This window comes from Trichosurus vulpecula, chromosome X (assembly GCF_011100635.1).
Source record: "Trichosurus vulpecula isolate mTriVul1 chromosome X, mTriVul1.pri, whole genome shotgun sequence".
In the NCBI taxonomy this organism is placed as follows: domain Eukaryota; kingdom Metazoa; phylum Chordata; class Mammalia; order Diprotodontia; family Phalangeridae; genus Trichosurus; species Trichosurus vulpecula.
In genome coordinates this window covers 8,231,945-8,253,246 of record NC_050582.1, presented here as the reverse complement: position 1 = coordinate 8,253,246, position 21,302 = coordinate 8,231,945, and the positions used below count along the sequence as shown (strand labels likewise).

Below are 21,302 nucleotides of genomic sequence, written 5' to 3'. Positions count from 1 at the left end.
AACACAATAACATAAAGTAAATTTGAAGTGTACAAGAGAGGTAGAAGTCAAGTGTTACGAGCATTCAGAGGAGGAAGACTTCACTTCTGAGAGGCAGGATGGTGTAGTGGCTAGGGCCTTGGACATGGCATCAAGAGGAGCTGGGTTCAAATCCTGCTTCAGATACTTGTTGCCTTGGGACCCTGGAGAAAATCACTTCGCCTCTCTGGGCTTCACTTTTCTGTAACGTGAGGGAGCTGGCCTCAATGACCTCTAAGGTCTCCTGTAGCCCTAAATCTATGAGCCTATGATCTGGGAACCAAGAGAAAGAGACATCCAAGCAGGGACTTGAAGGACCAGTGGGATTTCAGAAGCAGAGATAGACCTTGGTTGGGAGAAACATGGGAGATGCGTTGAGGGAGTCGGGAGAGTTCAGTTGTCTGGAGGAGAGGTGGCAAACTTCCCGAAATGTAATTGGGAAATATTTAACAAAATAAAAATACAATAGAACACAGATAATGTTAACATGTGGATTTCCCAGTCAATATACTACCTGCAGGGGTTTTTAATATAAGTGGCCTCTCTTTTCTATTTGAGTTTGACACCACTCATCTAAAGAATAGCCTAAGGAAGAGGGGGGGATATTGGGAGAGACCACTGCCAAAGTACACTGGAGCCAGAACATGGAGGTCCAAGGTGCCCAGCTAAGGAGAGGCCATTTAGAAGCAGTGGAGTGAGGGGGCTGGATCTGTGCATGAGAAGAACAACATGGCCACATGGTAGTCGGATTGGGAGGGAGACAAGACTGGAGTGTATTGGCAGCAGCTATGGGAATGGTGAGAAAGGAACAGACTTGTCAGCTAGTTGGATGTATAAGGGAAGGGGGAGCAAGGGGAAGGGGTCAAAGGTAATGCCAAGGCTTCAAGTCTGGCTATCTGAAAGAATGGGAGGGCTATTGGCAACAAGAGCATGTAGCATTTAAGGTCCTTGGGATCAGGGACTTTATTTTTTATTGTCGTATCCCCAGTGCCTAGTTCATCTATCTAGTACACATAGTAGGCACTTAGTAAATGCTTTTCCATTGATTGGAAAGGAAACAATGGATTAGGCCTTGGCCACGTATACTTTAAGATTCTGGCAGGACAAAATAATGTGATTTTGCAGGTAAAGCAAAGACTGTGTTTTGCCTAACGCAATACTTGGCACGTAGTAGGCACATGATAGGGGTATATTGGGTTAGGTTGGATGGTAAAGATGTACATTTAGGCTGCTAGAAATGCTGGTCTGGGATGTGGGAGAGAAATCAGGGCTAGAGCTAGATTTGGAAGGAATAAGTCCTGGGAGTGATGGAAGCAACCAAGGGAGAGCAGAAGGCTAAGTGCAGAGCATTATGGGGTATCTCCAATTCAAGGGCAGGAGTAAGGGGAGGAGTCAGTGATGAAACTAGAAGAGAAAGAGAAATCTGGGCAATTAAGACATCCAAAATGTTGGAACGAGACTCCTCACAGCTCACCCCCTAAACCCCCAACAAACAGATACAAAAGAAAACAAGGAGCAAAAACGAACTCAAGAAAACTTGCTCAAACGAACTTTTTTAAAAAACACGACAGAGTAACTAAATCAATTAAAGTACCTGAAGCAACAGAAGTGAAGGAGAGGAATGGGCAAGACATCGTGAGAGACATCTTCAAATGGAGGCAGCTGGGGGATGCACAGAGCACCAGGCCTAAAGTCAGGAGGACCTGAATTCAAATCCAGCCTCAGACACTACCTAGCTGTGTGACCCTAGACAAGTCACTTCACCCTGTGTGCCTCAGTTTCCTCATCTGTAAAATGAGCTGGAGAAAGAAATGGCAAATCAGTCCAGGATCTTTGCCAAGAAAACCCCAAATGGGGTCATGAAGATTTAGACATAACTGAAACCACTGAATAACATCTTCAGATAGGGGAACGGTACATTCAAATAACTCAAGCAAGAATTGGCATTGGGGAGAATCATTTGATGAAATAACACCTCGAACAAAGCAAACAAAACCACCAGAGAATAATGAAGCTAGAATTTTTTAAAAAAGCTTTAAAAAAATTTGGAAATGACAAAGAAAATAGCCAATCTGGAGACTACAAAGGAGCATGTGAACGAAGAATCTCCAGAAGCAGCCAGCAACAGACTTAGTACATCAGGAAATGGCACGGAATTATACCCAAGGCCAAGAGTTTGGAATACAGTACAGAGGATGGCCTGGAAGTCAGCAGTGGCTTTCAAAAGAGCAGCTTAAGTATGGGAGTGAAGGGAGCGGACAAACACAGGAAAGAAGATTCGTGGCTTTGAAATACACAATTTCTGGTGAAATCACATTCAAGTAAAGGCCAGCACATCCAATACTTAGTCCTCTCTCCTCTTCTACCTCTAAAGGCCAATGGACACATACAAACTTGATCTGTTACACCATTGCTGCTCTCACAGACTTGGTCAACAAGCATTTATTAAATGCTTTCTCTGTGCCAGGCATTGGGCAAAGTGATAGAAACAGGAATGCAACCCCCTGTGAAAATAAACCCACCAAATAAACTGTGGTCCCTGCTCTCAGGAAGCTCACATTCTAATGAGAGATACAATATGCAAACTGTTATTAAAATACAAGCTAGATACAGAGTAGACAGAAGGAAATCTCTGAGGGAAGGCACTAGCTTGGAGGGAGAGGGGAGGGGCAAAGGACTTCTGTAGAAAGTGGGATTTGAACTAAGCCTTGAAGGAAGTCTGGAAACTAGGAGGTGGCACTGAGGAAGGAGAGAATACTCCAGGCGTGGAATACTTGATATGAGAGAGGTCTTCTGTGAGCAACAGTCACAAGGCCAGCCCTGCTGGATGGTAGACTGTTTCGAGAGGAATCCAAGTGTGAGAAGACTAGACGAGTAGGAAGGGGTCAAGTTTGCCAAACAGAGGAGCCACTGGAGTTTACTGAGGTGGGGGATGGAGAATGCTTTAGGAAAGTCACTTTGGGTAGCTGAATGGAAAGCAGGTTGGAGTGGGGATAGGCTCAAAGTAAAGAGACCACTTGGAAAGCTTTTGCTATAGCCTAAGTGAGAGTTTTGGAGGGCCTGTGCATGGTGGGTAGCTATGTGCAGAGAAGGGAACGTATGTGAGAGGTTGTGAGGGCAGAAATAACAAGATTGGATATGTGTGGAGTGAGAGTCAGGAATTTAGGAGGACACTTAGGTCGTAAGCATGAATGACTGGGAGGACCATGGGGCCCTCAACAGTAATGGGGAAGTTGGAAAGAGAGGTGGGTTTAGAGGAGAAGATCAGGAGTTCCACTTTGGACATGTTGAGTTTAAGATGCCTCTGGACTGTCCAATCTGAGATATCACATGGAGCTCCCAGACAAGCAGAGGGCTGTGCCACAGAGTGTTAAAATACAAAGTAATATTTGACAAGCGCATAGGAGAAGTACAAAACCAAATGCTGGGTGAGGTCCGACAGGACGATAGTTGTCATGGACCTGGGCAGGCTTTATGGGAAGTTCCATCTGAGCCAGGCTTTGAAGAGTGACTAGGAGGCCATCCAGCAAAGAGGGGCATCCTCGGTATGGCGAGAGGCTCGAAGGAAGGCCTGGCCAGCATCCGTTCTAGAGGCCAGCTTGCTGTCACCATGGGGATGAAGTGTGGGTCGAATGTAAAGACTACTAGTCTATTAGAACCCGGTCAAAGAGCACTGTCACTTGCCCAGTTATGACATCTCCATCTGGGGGCACAGAAGGAGAGCTGAAAGAAGACAGAAGCTCATGGCCGGCTCTTGCTTTGCCTCCTCCACTTAAAAGTTTTCCTTATTGAAATAGAACTGGACCTTCCTGGGATCCAAGCTGGAGTAGTGGTTACAACACTTGCGTAAGCTCTTTGCCAGAGTCTGGGGGCCACACAGGAAAACCCCCACCACTGACCTAGAGAAACAAAGGGAGAAAGGGCTGAGATGCGGCAGGTCCTGTAGACACGGCACTGTTCCATCAGCCTTCACCTACCTCCATTTCTTGGTACCTTCCTACTACAGAATCGAGCAGGCATCCTCTCTACCAGGGCTGGCTGAGCCAACTCCCAAGGCATAGGCTGCCTCCTGGTCCAGGACTTAGAGATCACAGTGACTTTGCAGCTCCCCAGCACAATATCCTGCCCCCTGCCCCCATTCCTCCAGAAGAAATGGTAGGCTTACCCCAGCACTGGAAAGGGACAATTGAGGCAGCTATCCAGATAATTCAATCCCCAACATTTTTACATAAAAACACGAGTAATCAGGATCAAGGTGTCTCTGTTGCCCACTTCATTTAGCAGCTTAGGTCTGGTGCCTGACTGCACTGTCCTGCCACAGAGGGTGGCGAGTTCTCACTCTTCCTTTGTGGCATTCTAGGTGCCATTTTCTCAGTCTCAGTGGTCAGAAGTTTCAGACTGTCCCAGGGAGATTTCCACAGCAGAGCTCAAGCTGATTGGCTCATCTCCTCTCACTCTAATGCCTCAATTTAGGCCCAGGTTTAAATCCTGTTCTGCCACTTCCTCCCAGGGGACCATTCACTCCCCTTCCCTTCTCTGGACCTCAGTTTCCTTATCTTCAAAATGAAGGGGTTAGATTTGGGAGCCTCTGAGGTCCCTTTCTATTCTAAGTCTCTGATCCTGTGATACCACGAGTCTACCGGCACTTACCTGGGATGGACAGCAGCCACGGCAGAAAATTCATTGTCCCATTTAGGTCTGCCAAAGGAGGTTTTCTGTTTCAAACTAGTCACAACATCAGTGGATTTGTCAAAGTGCAATGCTGCATGATGAGCCTGGGGCCAGAGAGGGAGGGTGTTAGACTGCAGAAGCGCATTCGCTCCTGGAGGCCAGGTCACTAAAGCTAAGTTGTGCCCTGCTCTTTGCCCTCACCTAACTTGAATGGGTCAAGGGGATGTGGCTCAGTCCTCAGCCCAGGGCATTACAAAGGGGAGGCACTGAACAAACCTGTTCTCTCAATGAATTCGGCCCCATGCCTGCATGGATGTGGATGAACTCTATTTCCAATCAGTATGCCTCTCTCTAAGATGAGAGCAAATACATTTACTATTCAAAATAGATGTTGGCAATATACTCATTACTACAGCAATGCAAATAAAAATAAGTACTGAATAGAACTGAATGCTGGGTAATTGTCATGACCAGGCTGGGCCCTAAGCAAAGATGAGGATATGCATCTAGCTCCTTTTATTAGAGAGGTGGGGGACCACAGGAGTGGAATATTGATGTCATATGCAATAAATGGTTGATTTTACTTCCTTTTTTGTTTGTTACAAAGGAAGGCTCACAGGGCTGGGGGAGCAGGGGGAGCATACCTAATGTAAAAAGAAAAGGCATCAATGAAAGTTCGATTCAAAAGAATGTTGGGAACTCACAATATTGCTGTCCCACCCGGTGAGGAAGAGCCGATAGTTTAAGAAACCCACTTTTTCACACTCTTCCATCTCCCGTTCCAAGGAAGCCAGCAAGTCATTGAACCAGGCGAAGGCACCCGTTTCCCTGCAGATCCAGTAGAAATAAATCTGGAACCCACAAGAGAGAGCACAAGCTTATCCTATGTGTACCTTGATGAACATGTTAGATATATCCTCAAGAGGCCCTCTAAGGGCCAACTGGGCAAAGTCTAGCTTTCACTGCTGACTGCTTGACTTTTTAAGGAGTACTGAAATGGCTTCCCGTGGTATCCAGAGAAGCCTTCGATGATGTCTGGTTTGAGATGAAGACCATCATAGCAACAAAGCAGTTGACTCTGGTTCTCTGGTGGCTAGAAGCCCACTTGCCAGGCTGCTGTGATTTTGCCCACTTCTTGGGTCTCAGTGGTTTCCAGACTATACTTGGGCACTGGGGATTTCTGTTGTTCAAATGCCCTCATAGGAGTGAGTCTGGTCCCCTGCTATCCTCGCTTCCAATCACCTCCAAGGAAGGCCACTCTCCCAGCCATTGGCATTGTGCCTCACACTTAATAACACTTGGCAACGCAGTTTAGACTAACTGTTTGCCCACAAGTCGGGCCCAGGAGTGGGGCAGCTCATAACCTTGATTACCGTTTTAGTTTTGAGGGTGTGGTCTGCATGTCGAAACTTATACCAAATGGATTTCAGGATGGAGGCAAAGGGGGTAACCCCAATTCCTGCTCCCACCAACATAGCCACTTCATACTGAAAAACATCCTCACTGGCTGTGCCAAAGGGACCATCTACTTTCAGCCTGGTAAGAGTAAAAAAAAAATGGGTCAGAGGAAGTTCTACTCATCTTCTCCCCAAAGGTCTGAGGGCTCCCTTACTTGCTTTCTGTGTGTTTGTTTGTATTAGAGCAGATGGCCTTGAATTTGACAGACCCCTGAGGAGTTTTCTGGACTTGTTTGCCAGACTACCATTATCTTTGCCCATTTCTTGGATCTCAGATGCTTTCTAGACCATACCTGGGCATTGGGGAATTCTGTTGTTCACATGCCCTTATAAGACTCTCTGTCCAGTCCCCTGCTGCCCGAATATGGATGGAGAAAAAAGGTTCCTCGGGTGCTGAGGTCAAGGTGAAAGGGTGCCACTCCAAGGGAGACACTGAGGGGCAATTGACAAAGATATACTGTCCCACTTCCATGCGGAAACCACACTTGTTCATCTGCAGCTCCAGTACTTTAGAAGGGTGCAGGACGGCCTGGGAGAGAAGTACACAGACACACCGTGAGTGTCTTCGCCCCACTACTCTCTCCCCTAGGACTAGAGGCATGGTGGCATGCCTAGTGCCCAGGCTCTCATTCTAGCCCCCTTCAGGCCTGCCATCTCTCAGGGACAAAACACAAGGTGGTGGCTTTAGGTAGGCAGAGAGGCCAGCCAGCACACTCAGTGTCAAAGGAGGAGCCGAGCCCCCATCCCTTACCTTGGTAATCACCACCTTCTGCTGTGAGCGGTAAAACCGGATGAGCCGTTCAAAGATGTATAGGATGACTGAGGCTAGAACCCACTTCCAGGACTACATGGAGACAGGGGCAGAAGGCAGATTGTTACATGCTGTCTGGCAATTTGGCATTAATTCCTCAGCAGCCCAATGCTCCCTCTATGAACCCCAACATCTGAGCAGAGCCCTAGTCCCTCCATTGAAGGCAAAAAGAAGGAAACGCCAGCCATTTTCCTGATTTATCTGTCACTCATAAAGCAGATAATCTCCTGCAAGTTTAACAGTCTGGCTAAGTAGCAAAACAGAACTACAGGCCTAGCACATCCCGGCTGCACACTGTATATTGAATTTTATGTGTTTCTGACTACTAGTTGGTACAGTTAGCTGAATGCAAAAAACCCAACAGCTATGAGATGGGAAGCAGGCCAACATGACCTCGTGTATAATCACAATGACATCTACTCCAGCAGAGCTGAGATCTCATTGACCTAGACGTTCTCTCAAAGCCATCCATGCCTGCTTCTCCTGTGTGCCTCTTGTCTCTGTCCTTCTGGAAGTGTCCTGCAAGGGAGGAGGGGCAGGCAACAAGCTGGGCACCTTGCACTGGTTCTCTTGACATTTCAAGGATCCCAGTGGAACACACAGGCAGGCCCATAGTGCTTCACCACTCTCGCTATGTGACAGGCCCTCTCTTTTTCCAGTCTCTGGAAACTTTTCTCTGACAGCACTTTATGTAAGATCATGGTGAATGGCAGAGCAGGCATTTGAACCCAGGTTCTCTGATTGCTAGTTGGCTGACAAGACTGCAGGCACTGGCTTTTTTTTCAACAACAATGACACAGTTTCGTGGATGCCTTTTATTTTGATGTTGGTCCTTTCTAGATATCCTACCCTTTATTCTCATCCTTACCCCTGTGAGTCATAGGACCTACCATCTACAGCTAAAAGGGATTTGAGTTACCCAGTACAGAGGAAACTCAAGCCCAGAAAGGTTACTGGCCCTTGTAACAAAGTCACTGACAAGTTAAGTCCCATTCTGCACCCATGGTGCCCTGCCTCCTCCCTTCTTCAATGAAACCAAGGAAACCCCTTTCCTCATCTCTTCTCTGGGGCCACAGCTGGGCATTCCAGATATGATCAGACTGACTCTTGAAGATGCTGTTAGATGAAGTTTGTTTTGACACTTCAGAGGGACTCAGCTTTCTCTTCTGATGTGGAGTCAGGGAGTGGGGCTCACACATATCTGCTACTCAGAATACATCCCCCAACTTGAGTCAGGTGGCTGATGGAAAACACAATGGAGGAATGTCCAAGTCAGTCAACTACCCTTTATTAAGTGCCTACTATGAGCCAGGCACTGTGCTAAGTGCTACAGCTACAAAAAAGGGCAAAAGACAGTCTCTGCTTCAAAGAGCTTCCTGTCTAATCGGGGATACAACATGCAAGCAATGAGATTCAAATGAGCTATAGAAGGGATAAACAGAGGGAAGACATTCGGATTAACCACAGAGTAGGTGCACTTTGGCTTTGGTTTCTTAGTAATCTATGCCAGAGGTACTCCTTTAATTCTGGCTATTTCTGTCACCTTTCCAGGTGAGGGCTGAGATGCCGCTCTCCAGAGATACTTCTTTTGATCTTTTATTTTCTGTGTTTTTGATTCAAAGCACTCATTCATTCTCAGGCCACTTTGTGGGGCCACCCTCTGCCTTTCATCCTTCAATCTTTAATCTTTATGAGCAAATAAAGATAAAGCCCAGGACCTGGGATACCATTAGCTTTACAGCTTATCTGATCTCATAGATTACTATACTGTAGCTGTGTAATCTTGGAGTCAACAGGATGGAACTTGGAAGCTCACTCCCCACCCCACCACTGAACTCCTTGCCTTTGAGAACAGAGCACATTTCAAGGGGTTCTAGGTGCCAGCAGCCTCCTGGTAGCCATAGTTATTACTGCCCCCACTGCGATTAGTTCATGCCAGTGTATGAACAGTTGCAATCGGTTTGGAGTTCCAAAAGATGTTCTTGTGCATGATGCTTAAAGAAAATCCCACCTCCAGCTGCTAATGCTTCTGAGAAATCTGAATGGGATTCTGCTGTGGAAGAGAGGTGACCCTCCATACCTTCAGAGGGTAGTCTCAGAAGCTGCTGCTCCAAGGAGTTGAAGATTCCGATTTTCTGCCTCTTTAGGACCCTTCCTTGTGAGAATCTCCTAGAATCTAGGATTTAGATTGTCTCCCCTTTGAGAGCAGGGATCATGTACCATACTTCTTGAGGTGTCCCCCCCTCCCCAGCTAAGACCTAGCAGTATTACTTATGCTCAAAGCACTCAGTAAATATTTGCCCAGACTGTGAATGTGTCATTGATTCAGGGAACCAGAGGATCTGAAGGCCCAATTCCTTAGTTTTAAAGGTGAGGCAAATGAGACCTAAATAAGGCCAGCTAGGAAGTGGCCCAGCCAGGGCTGGAATCCAGGGCTCCAGACTCCCTTCTCCCAGAGTGCAACACTCTTCTTAAGTGAGCAGCTTCTCCTGATACGAGCTTTGGAGGCTTGCCACCTGGAGCTTCTGTATCTTGTCCAGTTCCAAAACATACTCACTTCTCCAGCAGTCAGGCTGGCCAGTCAGGCTGTTTAGCACCATGTTGTGGAAATTCCCAACAGCCAATGTGGAGGCTCTGCTCTGGGCTACCTTTGTGATCTGGGCCAAACTGCCTAACCCAGAGGTGAAGAACCTGCAGCCTCAAGGCCACATGTGGCCTTCTAGGTCCTCAGGTGTGGCCTTTTGACCAAGTCCAAGTTTTACAGAACAAATCCTTTTATTAAGTGGATTTGTTCTGGGAAGTTTGGATTCAGTCAAAGGGCTGCACTTGAGGACCTAGAGGGCCACATGTGGCCTTTATTAAGGGGATTTGTTCTGGGTTTGGATTCAAAGGGCTGCACTGACCCCTCGGGGCCTCAGTTTCTTCCTCTGTAAGATGAGGGAGTTTGACTACATAGGAATGGACATTTGTAGAGAATTTTAAATTTCACAAAACACATTATATTATTTGACCCCCACAACCCAACCCTATCCAGGTAGGCAACATGGGTATTATCATTCCTATCTTACAGATGAGGAAGCCAAGGCTCAGAGGACTACTTAAGCCCAAGTTCACAGAGTCAGAGATTTAGAGCCAAAAGGCACCTTAGAGCTACCAAGGCCAACCTCCTCATTTTTTTTTCAAAAGGGAAAGCAAAGCCCAGAGTAGTTAAGTGACTTGCCCATGGTCAAGGAAGTAGTAAGTGACAGAAGTGGGATTTGAACTAGGTCTTCCTGGCTCCCAGCCCAGGGCTCTATTCACTATGCTACCCCTTCCACCTCTCTGATGCCATAGTCTGCCTGTCACAAGGTCCTTACCTCAGCGGGTAGCCCTTCAAACCGGGGATATGCACAGTGTGAGGGCTCACCCCATTTTGCATATTCCTGTGCACACTTGCTGGGGGGGTGTTCTTTCATGCTGTCTTCTGTTTGACCTCGGACCATCCCCCTGAGACACCAAAAAAGGAGGGGTTTGAGCCAGAGGATGAGACAAGGCAGGGAGTGGGGAGGTGGGGAGGGCAGGACTCCAGGGACTTACCCAAGTCCATGAATTACAAGGCCAATGAAGTAGATGACAAAGAGATGGTGTGTGTACCAAAAGACCTCAAAGTAACACCTGCGGATGAACTCTGTGGCTGACGTCACTGTGAGGATCAGGGCTAAGGTGATGATCACCCCAGTGAGGCCAGCGATGCTGGTGAAGGTCAAGCGCTCTACCGTCTACAGTCAGAAGGAAGAAGAAATGTCACGATGGCTATGTGGACACCCCCACCCCTCACCACCCATCCCAGGAGCCTCGATGCTTGGCCACTGGAGCTACTTACCATGTTTGGCGAGGGAAAGGGATTTAGCCAGGGGCTGCCCGTCTTATGGGGGTACAGGTTAGAGAGGGTGAAGGCCAGAGAGTCATCCTTGGCCTTCCAGCTCCTGTTGTACCGTTCAAAATTGAACAGGTGAGCAGCAACATGGATGACTAAATAGAAAAAGAAGAGAGAGATGGGGTAGGGAAGGCTCTGGGAAGCCATCGTAGCCAAAAGTATTCTTGTTCTAGGCACTGGGAAAAGGAATATCCCTGGAAAGGTCTAGTACTAGCACAGTGCTGGGCACATAGGAGGCACTCAGGAGGTGCTTGTGAAGTAACTCTTGACTGAGGTCATAGGATCATAGACTTGGAGCTAAAAGGAACCTTTGAGACCCTCAATTCCAGCCCTCCCATTTATCAAGTGAAGAAACTGAGGCCCAGAGTGGTGAAGGATTTGCCCAGGGTTGCCCTTGCCCAAGAGCAGTGTCTACAGCTGCATTCTAACAGGCATAGTATCCTAGAGAAATGCAGCCTCTTCTTGGCCAATCCTTGGTGTCCTGAAGCTCTGGGTAAGCAGAGTCTAGTGTGGGTCAGTGCGATCAGAGGACCTGGGTCTGAAGTCCAAGGTCCTAGCCAGTATCCCAGGCTAATGAGTGCATATTATAAAACTGGACGTTACCAAAGAGAAATTCTAGTGGCCTTTCCCACTAGTGAACTTTCTAATATCAGGAGGGGGATTCAGTGGCTCTTAAATCTATTTCCATATAAATGACTTGGGACTGTCTTGGTGGCAGAAAATGTGGACTGTGGATTTGTACTTGCTGTGTGCTACAGGCCCACTCCATCCTGCCGGGCCTCAGTCTCCTCACTGCTAAAGTGAAGTAACTAGACCACATGGCCTCCAAGGGGAAGCCTTCCAGTTCTTGTCTGTCTGCTTGAGTCACCTGTGTGCAGGCAGATCATGTAGGCCACCAGCTTGTGAAAGGTGAGGTTGTGATCCAACTGCTTCCTCAACGTGCGCCTGCAGCTCTGGGGAGAGGGGAGGAGGGAAGCATCACGTCAGCCTCCTGTGGCTCTGTGGAATTCCACCCCCACCACCACCCCAAGGCTCCCTGAGCTCCCCCCAGGATCATGAGCCCACCCCCTGGCACGGGGCCTCTAGGAAGGCAAGGAACCAGCTCAGAGCTGAGGTTTGGGCCCCAAAAGGTTCATGGCTCACCAAGCAGCTGCCTCTTAGGAATGACAGCAGATTTCGGCACACAGGGAGCAGGATCAACGAACTGTTAAAGTTCAGGCAGCGAGCAGAGGCCCGGGCCCACGCTAGTGAAGACTGGGGAAGAAGGGAAGGAGGAGGAGGAAGAGGAGGAGGAAGAAGAAGGAGAAGGAAGAAAGAAGAAAAATTACCTTCTTTCAGGGCCCTGGCCTGGGTAGAAAACTATCAGTAAGCAGGACTTTACATTCTGATGGACAGACAATATGTTCAAATGAATGAAGGAAAGAAAGGAAAGGAAAAAACACATCTCTTTCTTAAGTACTTTGTGCCAAGCATTGTAAACACAAGGGATTTTTCTGTGTATCAGTGGGGGTGGGAGAAAGCAATGTAATCCTTGAAGGCCACTCAATCCAATAGTCAGAGGGGAGCTCCAGATTGCTGCCTGTTGGAGGAATCCTTAAAATCCCAAAAGAAAACCAAAATCGAATCCGTAGGAACCTAGGTACACGACCAATAATCAGGTGTATTTGAGCTACAATCTGCTTTACTCCCATTTCTCTTATATTGACATCAATGAATGAGATGGTGCTATTGAATTCAAAGGCCATGAAACCTGGCTGGGGGGCAGCAGGCCCTGGGCCCCTCCTTCAAGCAGTTTCCACCCGGACGTGCTTATATTTCTACCAGATAATGGCTACAATCAAAGATTTCATTGCCCTGAAACTAGCACCCCTCACCAATCCTAGGGGGCCAAGGGCTGGCTACCTGGTGCAGACATCTTGGCATCTGCCCCTGCCAGCTGCAGCTACTGCCTCCATCCAGCTCAACCTACTCATCTCCTATGACCGCTTCCTCCATTCCACTTCAGCTACTCACAGAGCTGGCCATACCCTTGATCTTGCCATTACCCATAAGTCTGCCACTTCTAGGTTTGTGAATTTTGAAATTCCCTTATTTGATCTTTCCAACTTTCTCTCTGGCTTATATCCTGGAGCCCTCTTCTCGGTCCTCACCATGATCTGTGGTTGCTCCACCCCTCAGTTCTTTCCTGGACCATCAACTCTGTGTTGACTTCACTCTTCCCCCTTCTCTTCCTTAACCCCTTGGTAAGTCAATTAACCCTATACTTAAATCCTGTCACTCCTGGGATGACTTGGATGACTCCCACCACTCACCACCCACCACCCACCATCTTTACTCCAAAGGCCATGTAGAAAATCAAAATTCTGCTGATTGATTCCACTAAAAATGCATGTTCCATACTTTCAGCTGGGCCCTGACAGCAGCAGAACCATACTTTGCCACCTCCCTAATTAATGAACTCTCATTTGTCACAGGTGCTAGATTTCCTTGCCTTTGAATTCCATAGAGCTATTCCGTTTATTAATATCAGTACCAAAGAAATTGGACTTAAGCAGATTCTCCTGTCTTACATAGAACATGCAATCCAAACGTATTTATGTCATCCTCAAGCCTCTTGAGGCACTCCCTCTCCACCCCAAGCTGAGGACTTTGCCTCATACTTCACTGAAAAACTTGAAGCCTTTCACCGAGAAGGATCTTTTCCCCATTACCTCATCTCACATCAATCATGTCTTCCCCCACAATTTCCTACTTCGCGCCAGACTCACAAGAAGAGGTGGCCCTTCTCCTTGCCAGGCCAAAACCCTCTACATACTCACTTGACCCCATTCCACCCTGTCTTCTTCTCCAGCAGATTGCCCCCTCTATCATCCTCTCTCTCTCCCTCCCCCTCTGTCTCTCTCTCTCTGTCTCTTCCTCTATCTATCTTCCTGTCTCTCTCTCCCTCTGTCTCTTCCTCTCCTTCTCTCTCTCTCTTCTGTCTCTCTCTTCCTCTCTTCTTCTTTTTTTCTCTCTCCCTTCCTCTGTGTATCTCTTCCTCTCTATTTTCCCCTCTCTCTGTCTCTTCCGCTCTCTTCCTCTCTCTCTCTTCCTCTCTGTCTCTGTCTCTCCTCTGTTCTCTGTCTCTTCCTCTCTGTCTCTGTCTCTCTTTTGATCTTTTTTTCTTTTCTTTTTGGATCATTTATTTATTTAATATTTTAGTGTTCAGCATTGATTTTCACAAGAGTTTGAATCACAAATTTTCTCCCCATTTCTACCCTCCCCCACTCCAAGATGGCATGTATTCTGGTTGCCCCATTCCCCAGTCAGCCCTCCCTTCTCTCACCCCACTCCTCCCCATCCCCTTTTCCCTTACTTTCTTGTAGGGCAAGATAGATTTCTATGCCCCACTACCTGTATATCTTATTTCCTAGTTGCATGCAAAAACTTTTTTTTTAACATCTGTTTTTAAAAAACTTCGAGTTCCAAATTCTCTCCCCTCTTCGCTCCCCACACACCCTCCCTAAGAAGGCAAGCAATTCCACATAGGCCACATGCGTATCATTATGTAAAACCCTTCCACAGCACTCATGTTGTGAAAGACTAACTATATTTTGCTCCTTCCTATCCTATTCCTCTTTATTCAGTTTTCTCCCTTGACCCTGTCCCTTTTCAAAAGTATTTGGTTTTGATTACCTCCTCCCCCATCTGCCCTCCTTTCTATTGTCCCCCCTTTTTTATCTCCTTCCTCCTTCTTTCCTGTGGGGTAGGATACCCAATTGAGTGTGTATGTTATTCCCTCCTCAGGTCAATTCCAATGAGAGCAAGATTCTCTCATTCCCCCTCACCTGCCCCCTCTTCCCTTCCAACAGAACTGCTTTTTCTTGCCACTTTTATGCAAGATAATTTACCCCATTCTATCTCTCCCTTTCTGCCTCTCTCAATACATTCCTCTCTCATCCCTTAATTTTATTTTATTTTTTTAGATATCATCCTTTCATATTCAACTCACCCTGTGCCCTCTGTCTCTCTATATATGTATATTCCCTTTAGCTACCCTAATACTGAGGTCTCGTGAATTATACACATCATCTTTCCATGCAGGAATGTAAACAAAACAGTTCAACTTTAGTAAGTCCCTTATGGTTTCTCTTTCTTGTTTACCTTTTCATGTTTCTCTTGATTCTTGTGTTTGAAAGACAAATTTTCTATTCAGCTCTGGTCTTTTCACTAAGAAAGCTTGAAAGTCCTCTATTTTATTGAAAATCCATATTTTGCCTTGGAGCATGATACTCAGTTTTGCTGAATAGGTGATTCTTGGTTTTAATCCTAGCTCCATTGACCTCCAGAATATCGTATTCCAAGCCCTTCAATCCCTTAGTGTAGAGGCTGCTGTGTTTCCACAATACTCAAATTGTTTCTTTCTGGCTGATTGCAGTATTTTCTCCTTGATCTGGGAGCACTGGAATTTGGAGACAATATTCCTAGGAGTTTTCTTTTTGGGATCTTTGTCGGGAGGCGATCGGTGGATTCTTTCAATTTCTATTTTACACTCTGGCTCTAGAATATCAGGCAGTTCTCCTTGATAATTTCTTGAAAGATGATATCTAGGCTCTTTTTTGATCATGGCTTTCAGGTATTCCAATAATTTTTAAATTATCTCTCCTGGATCTATTTTCCAGGTCAGTGGTTTTTCCAATGAGATATTTCACGTTGTCTTCCATTTTTTCATTGCTTTGGTTCTGTTTTATAATACCTTGATTTCTCATAAAGTCACTAGCTTCCACTTGTTCCAATCTAATTTTTAAGGTAGTATTTTCTTCAGTGGTCTTTTGGACCTCCTTTTCTGTTTGGCTAATTCTGCCTTTCAAGGCATTCTTCTCCTCATTGGCTTTTTGGAGCTCTTTTGTCATTTGAGTTAGTCTAATTTTTAAGTTGTTATTTTCTTCAGCATTTTTTGGGGTCTCCTTTAGCCAGTCATTGATTTGTTTTTCATGGTTTTCTAGCATCACTCTCAATTCTCTTCCCAATTTTTCCTCTACTTCTCTAACTTGCTTTTCCAAATCCTTTTTGAGCTCTTCTATGGCCTGAGACAAATTCATGTTTCTCTTGGAGGCTTTTGATGTAGGCTCTTTGACTTTGTTGACTTCTTCTGGCTGTATGTTTTGGTCTTCTTTGTCACCAGAGAAAGATTCCAAAGTCTGAGTCTGAATCTCAGTGTGTTTTCGCTGCCTGGCCATGTTCCCAGCCAACTTACTTGACCCTTGAGTTTTTCATCAGGGTGTGACTGCTTGTAGAGTATAGAGTACTTTGTCCCAAGCTTGAGGGGCTGTGCTGTTGTTTTCAGAGCTACACAGCAAGCTCTGCCACACCAGCGCTACTCCTCCCCCAAGAACCGCCAACCCAGACCAGACTCAGATCTAAGGTGGCTCTGCACTCCCGCTCAGGTCCGCCACTTAATTCCTCCCACCAGGTGGGCCTGGGGCTGGAAGCAACTGCAGCTGTAGTTCTGTAGCTGTACCTCCTCCCCTGCCCCTGGAGTGGTGGTCGAACTGCGAACTCCTTTCACTCTGTCCCAGCAGCTTTTCCCACTAACCTTCTCTGTTGTCTTTGGTGTTTGTGGGTTGAGAAGTCTGGTAACTGCCACAGCCCACTGATTCAGTGCACTAGGGCCTGTTCTGCCCAGCTCCCAGTCTGGTTGGTCCGCGCAGCCCATGTTGGGCTCTGCTCCGCTTTGCTCCCAGCTCCCTGCAACCATCCAGGCTGTCCTGGGCTGGAGCCCTGCTTTCCTCTGCTCTTTTGTGGTTTCTGCAGTTCTAGACTTTGTTCAGAGCCATTTTTTATAGGTGTTTAGAGGGACCTGGGTGGGAGCTTATGCAAGTCCCTGCTTTCCAGCTGCCATCTTGGCTCCGCCCCCCTCTCTTTTGATTTCTTCTTCTACCACTGGCTCTTTCCCCACTACCTACAAATGTGTCTCTGTCTCCCCTATCCTGCTAGCTGTCATCCTATGTCTCTCCTGCCCTTCTCAGCTGAACTTCAGAAAGCTATCTACACCCAAGGTCTCCCTCCACTTCCTTTCCCTCCCAGTCTCTTTGATACCCTTTGCAGTCTGGTTTCTGACCCCCTGATTGAACTGAAACTGCTTTTTCCAAAGTTATGATCTTTTTTAATTTTTACTTTCATTTCCCAACTTTTTCCCTCCCTCCACACCACACCCAACTGAGAAGGCGAGAAATAGGATAAACATTATACCTAGGAAACCAAGCAAAACATATTTCCACATTAGCTGTGTTGTGAAAAAACTCAAGAAAAATCAAGTGAAAAAAACAATCTGCTTCACTCTGCACTCAGGGTCATCAGTGTTCTTTCTGGAATTGTGGATCCCAACGATCTCTTAACGGCCAAATCAAATGGTCTTTTCTCAGTCCTCAGCCTTCAGGACCTCTCTTCGACTTTTGACATTGTGGTTCACCTCCTCTCTAGGTTTTCATGATGCCAATCTCTCCTGGTTTTCCCACCTGTCTGACCATGCTGCAGTTTCCTTTGTTGGCTCTTCACCCAGATTGTACCCATTATCTCACTCTTTTCTTTCTATTGTATAGTCTACCCATTGGTGTCAAACTCAAATAGAAAAAGGGCTTTAGGCAAGGATAACTAAATTGACTTAGAAAACCACATATTAACATTATCTGTATTCTGTTGTATTTTTATTTGTTTTGCTAAATATTTCCCAATTACATTTTAATCTGGCTTCAGCTCTCAACATTGTGAGCTGTGAGTTTGACACTTCTGGTATAGATGACTGCAGGGAATGAATTTTTTCAGCCCCAACAACTCTTGAAGTCTATTTACTATGAAGTAAAGGGCTAGTGCAGGGGTGGGCAACCTACAGCCTTGTGGCCCTCTAGGTCCTCAAGTGCAGCCCTTTAATTTAATCCAAACTTCACACAACAAATCCCCTTAATAAAGGATTTGCTCGGTAAAACATGGACTTAGTCAAAAGGCAACACTTGAGGACCTAGGGGGTCACATGTGGCTGAGAAGTCACAGGTTCCCTACCCCTGGTCTAGATTATCTCATTTGGTGATCTAATCAGCTCCTAAGGGTTCGATTATCATGTCTATGCAGGTGACTTCTAGCCCTGGACCTGCAGTCTGGAACACCTGAGCTCAAATCCAGCATCAGACACGTCTTAGCTGTGTGACCCTGGACAAGTCACTTCACCCTGTTGGTCTCAGCTTCCTCATCTGTAAAATGAGCTGGAAAAGGAAACAGCAAATCAGTCCAGGATCTTTGCCAAGAAAAACCCAAATAGGGTCACAAAGAGTCAGACATGACTGAAAAACGACTGAACAACAATCTCCTAGTCACTCCACTCCCATATCACCAAGTGCCTCTTGGACGTCTTGAACTGGATCTCCTGTAGACTTCTCAAACTCAACATGACCCAAACAGGACTCATTATCTTTGCTCTGAAACCTTGAGGACACCACCATCCTTCCAGTTACGCAGGCTCACAAGCTACCTGACATCCCAGGCCCCTCACTCTCTCTCACCCTCTACATCCCATCTATTGCCAAGTCCTGGTCTACCTTCACGACATCTCTCAGATACACTCCCTTCTCTCTTCTGACACAAGCATAAGCCGATCTTGGGTCCTCATCACCTCTCATTTGGGTCATGGCAATAGCCCTCAAATTGGTCTCTTTGCCTCAGATCTTGCTCCACTCCAGCCCATTCTCCACTCAGCTACCAAGAGATTTTTTTTCAAAAGTGTAGATGTGACCATATTGCACACCTTACCCTGTTCAAGTAGTTCCAGTGGCTCCCTATTATCTCCTGTCCTTGGTTTGGGATTGAAAAGTCTTCATAAAAACTTAGCCCCTCTGAGCTATACAGTGATCCTCGAGAATCCAAAGCACCCATGATGAAAAATGGCAGCCATCTCCAGAGAGGGAACTGATGGACACAGAGTGCAGACTGAAGGGGATTTCTATTTCTTTATCTTGCCTTTTTTCACAACACAGCTAATGCAGAAATGTTTCCCATGACTTCATATGTATAACTGGTATCATCTACACTTGCCCTCTCAATGGGTTGGGGAGAGGGTGGAGGGAGAAAGAGAATTTGGAACTGAAAATTTCAAAACTCTTAAAAAATAAATAAAAGTCTTCCTAACCACCCCCTCCTACCTTTCCAATCTCCCAACCCCTTACTCCTCACCCCATATGAGCCTGTACCATGGGACTACTTGTCAAATTTCCTCAAAGGAGACACTCCATCTCTTAATACTGAAGTATCTGGGTACAAAATATCCCCAAGGCCTAGAATTTCCTGCCCCCTCACCTCTGCCTCATAGTCGACTTTCTTCAAAACTCAGTTCACATCCCCCTTTCTGTAGGAAGCCATTCCCAGCTCCCCCCGGCTGCTAGAACCTTTCCCTCGGAGGTTACCTTTGGTCTACTTGTCTCTCTTATATGTAGATAGTTATTTGCTACTTGTCTTTCCATTAGAGCATGAGCTCCTCCATGGCAGGACTTTGTTTTTTGTCTTTTTCTGTATCCCTGGCCCTTAGCACAATGCCTAGCAGATAAGTAAGTGCTTAATAAACAGCTGGTTCATTGACTCAATGAGTGATAGTAGAGGTCCAGCAGTGATGTGAATACAATTGGTGCCCTAAGGGTTAATATTAAGGGTTACTTTTCCAGGCCCCCTGAGGGGATGTTCAAGCTCATTCTGCAGTCCATCCAGTAACTTGAGGGTGTCTTAACGCTCCTCCCTACAACTTGTACCAAAAGAATTGCTTTTGTCCCCCTCATCCCGTGTTCCCTATCCTGTCATTCATCCTCCTCATGCTGTGTCTTGACAATTTTTCCTTGTCTTATAAGCAGCCATCGTCCTCATGTTGCTTGTTGTTATTCTTTCCCTAATCTCCAACCCCCATAAGAAACCCTCAAATTACATCATCATCATCCTCAACATCCCTATATAAGCACAACTCCCCCAAATATCAAGGTCTCATTTAGCTTTCTTGCTAAGGAGGCCTGGGATGCCTTTTCATGTAAAATAAAAAGCTCCCATTGGCTAAAAGAGAAGGCCTAAGTGAATTTTTTCACACCTGAACCTGCTCTCCCAACTGGCACCTCAAAAGAAGTGTCTGTTATCCAAAGACCAGATCAGCTGTGCAGAGAAGTTCATCTGTAGGCAGAAGAATTTTTCCGCCACAGGAATTGAGGGTGGGGCTTAGCACAATGCCTGGTATAGTAGGCACTTGATAAATACTTATTGACTGACTAGTAGAAAGAGCTCCAGATGAAGAGTCAGGATCTGGGTTCAAATTCTGCCCCTGCCACTTACTACCTATGAGAGCTCAGGCAATGTCTTCCCCTCTCGTCTTCACTTTCATCATCTGTAAAACGGGGGGGGGGGGGGGGGGGCGCGGCGTGGTTTAAATAATTGCTAAGGTCCCTTCTAGGTCCAAATATATGATAGATACCAGGACAGAGAAGGGTTGCACATAGGGTGCTTCATCAGTGTTTACTGACTGACAGACAACATTACAGATCTTTGAAGTATGGAAATATGCATGAGGACTTGTTTCTGGTGCCGGAGATACCAAGACCAAGGTGGAATGCCCCTGCCCTCAAAGTGCTTCCATTTCACATAGATGTGGATGAGTCACCAATGAGATCCAGTGAGATCATACCATTCAGGCAGAATTATAGAACAAATGGAGCAGGGGAACACTGGAGTTTGCCCAGTCAAAGAACCCTGCACCGGGTGGGGCACCTGGCCTTTTGGTGAGGCATCTGCCTGCCAGTAGTGAAGCTCAAAGACCTTGGCGGCTACAGCCCTTGGACCCCCAGGGATCGCACCATTTACCCCAACGATTTCTCTGGTGTAGTAGTATTTGTCCGACTTCTGAAACGTCAGGAAAGCATAAACAAACAGGAAAACATTTAGCCCCAGCCAAACGACCTGGACAAGAGAGAAAAAACAAAGAATCAAAGCATGCAGAGGCTGAAATGGGAATCCAGGGCTAAAAAGGAGAAGGAACAGTGCATCCATTCCGGGTGCTTTACATGTGCCTGCCTTCATTTTCGTAGTGAAGTTGTACAAGCATCTCATTTTCTGAGGTTATTAAGTGGAGGCTCAGAGACAGGCAGACTTGGGTTTGAACCCTGCCTCTGACACCCTTCCTGTCTATGCCATCTTGGACAAGCCTCTTAACATTCCAGCTTCAGTTTCCTTATCTGTAAAATGGGATAATAATGCCTGGAATACCCGTCTCACAGGGTTACTGTGAGACTCAGAAAGCGTAACGCAGACTTTATAAAATAAAAAAATGTCATGATTTTTAAAAGGGCAACTTTAAGCAATCTTTAAAAAATGAGCGGCTTAGGGTAACACATTAACTCTTTCTGATATCTACAGCAAATAGTTGGATTTC

The 21,302-nt window shown here is 46.3% G+C and overlaps 1 protein-coding gene across 2 annotated transcripts; it reads right to left on the bottom strand.

The window, feature by feature from the left end:
- Window positions 1-3,790: 3,790 nt before the first annotated feature.
- NOX1 (NADPH oxidase 1) lies at window positions 3,791-20,836 on the bottom strand. 2 transcript variants are annotated; one of them, XM_036740229.1, is made up of 12 exons: window positions 20,735-20,836; window positions 12,017-12,127; window positions 11,742-11,826; window positions 10,820-10,968; window positions 10,534-10,715; window positions 10,314-10,443; window positions 6,898-6,990; window positions 6,440-6,675; window positions 6,063-6,225; window positions 5,394-5,540; window positions 4,669-4,793; window positions 3,791-3,917 (listed from the first exon to the last, which is right to left on the bottom strand). In XM_036740229.1, the coding sequence occupies exons 3-12, from the start codon at window positions 11,758-11,760 to the stop codon at window positions 3,791-3,793; spliced, it is 1,371 nt and encodes a 456-aa protein (XP_036596124.1). In that variant the 5' UTR covers window positions 11,761-11,826; window positions 12,017-12,127; window positions 20,735-20,836. The 2 variants fall into 2 exon arrangements, with proteins under 2 accessions (XP_036596124.1, XP_036596125.1); XM_036740230.1 differs by lacking the exon at window positions 12,017-12,127 and having other exon boundaries at window positions 20,735-20,824.
- Between the last annotated feature and the right edge of the window lie 466 nt (window positions 20,837-21,302).

Excerpts from the sequence above, each read along its gene's own strand:
- NOX1 (XM_036740229.1), bottom strand. Across the intron at positions 6,226-6,439 it reads CAGAATTCCCCAATGCCCAG|GCTGAAAGTAGATGGTCCCT; the intron begins GTATGGTCTAGA and ends TACTCTTACCAG. Across the intron at positions 5,541-6,062 it reads ACACCCTCAAAACTAAAACG|ATTTATTTCTACTGGATCTG; the intron begins GTAATCAAGGTT and ends TGTGGGTTCCAG.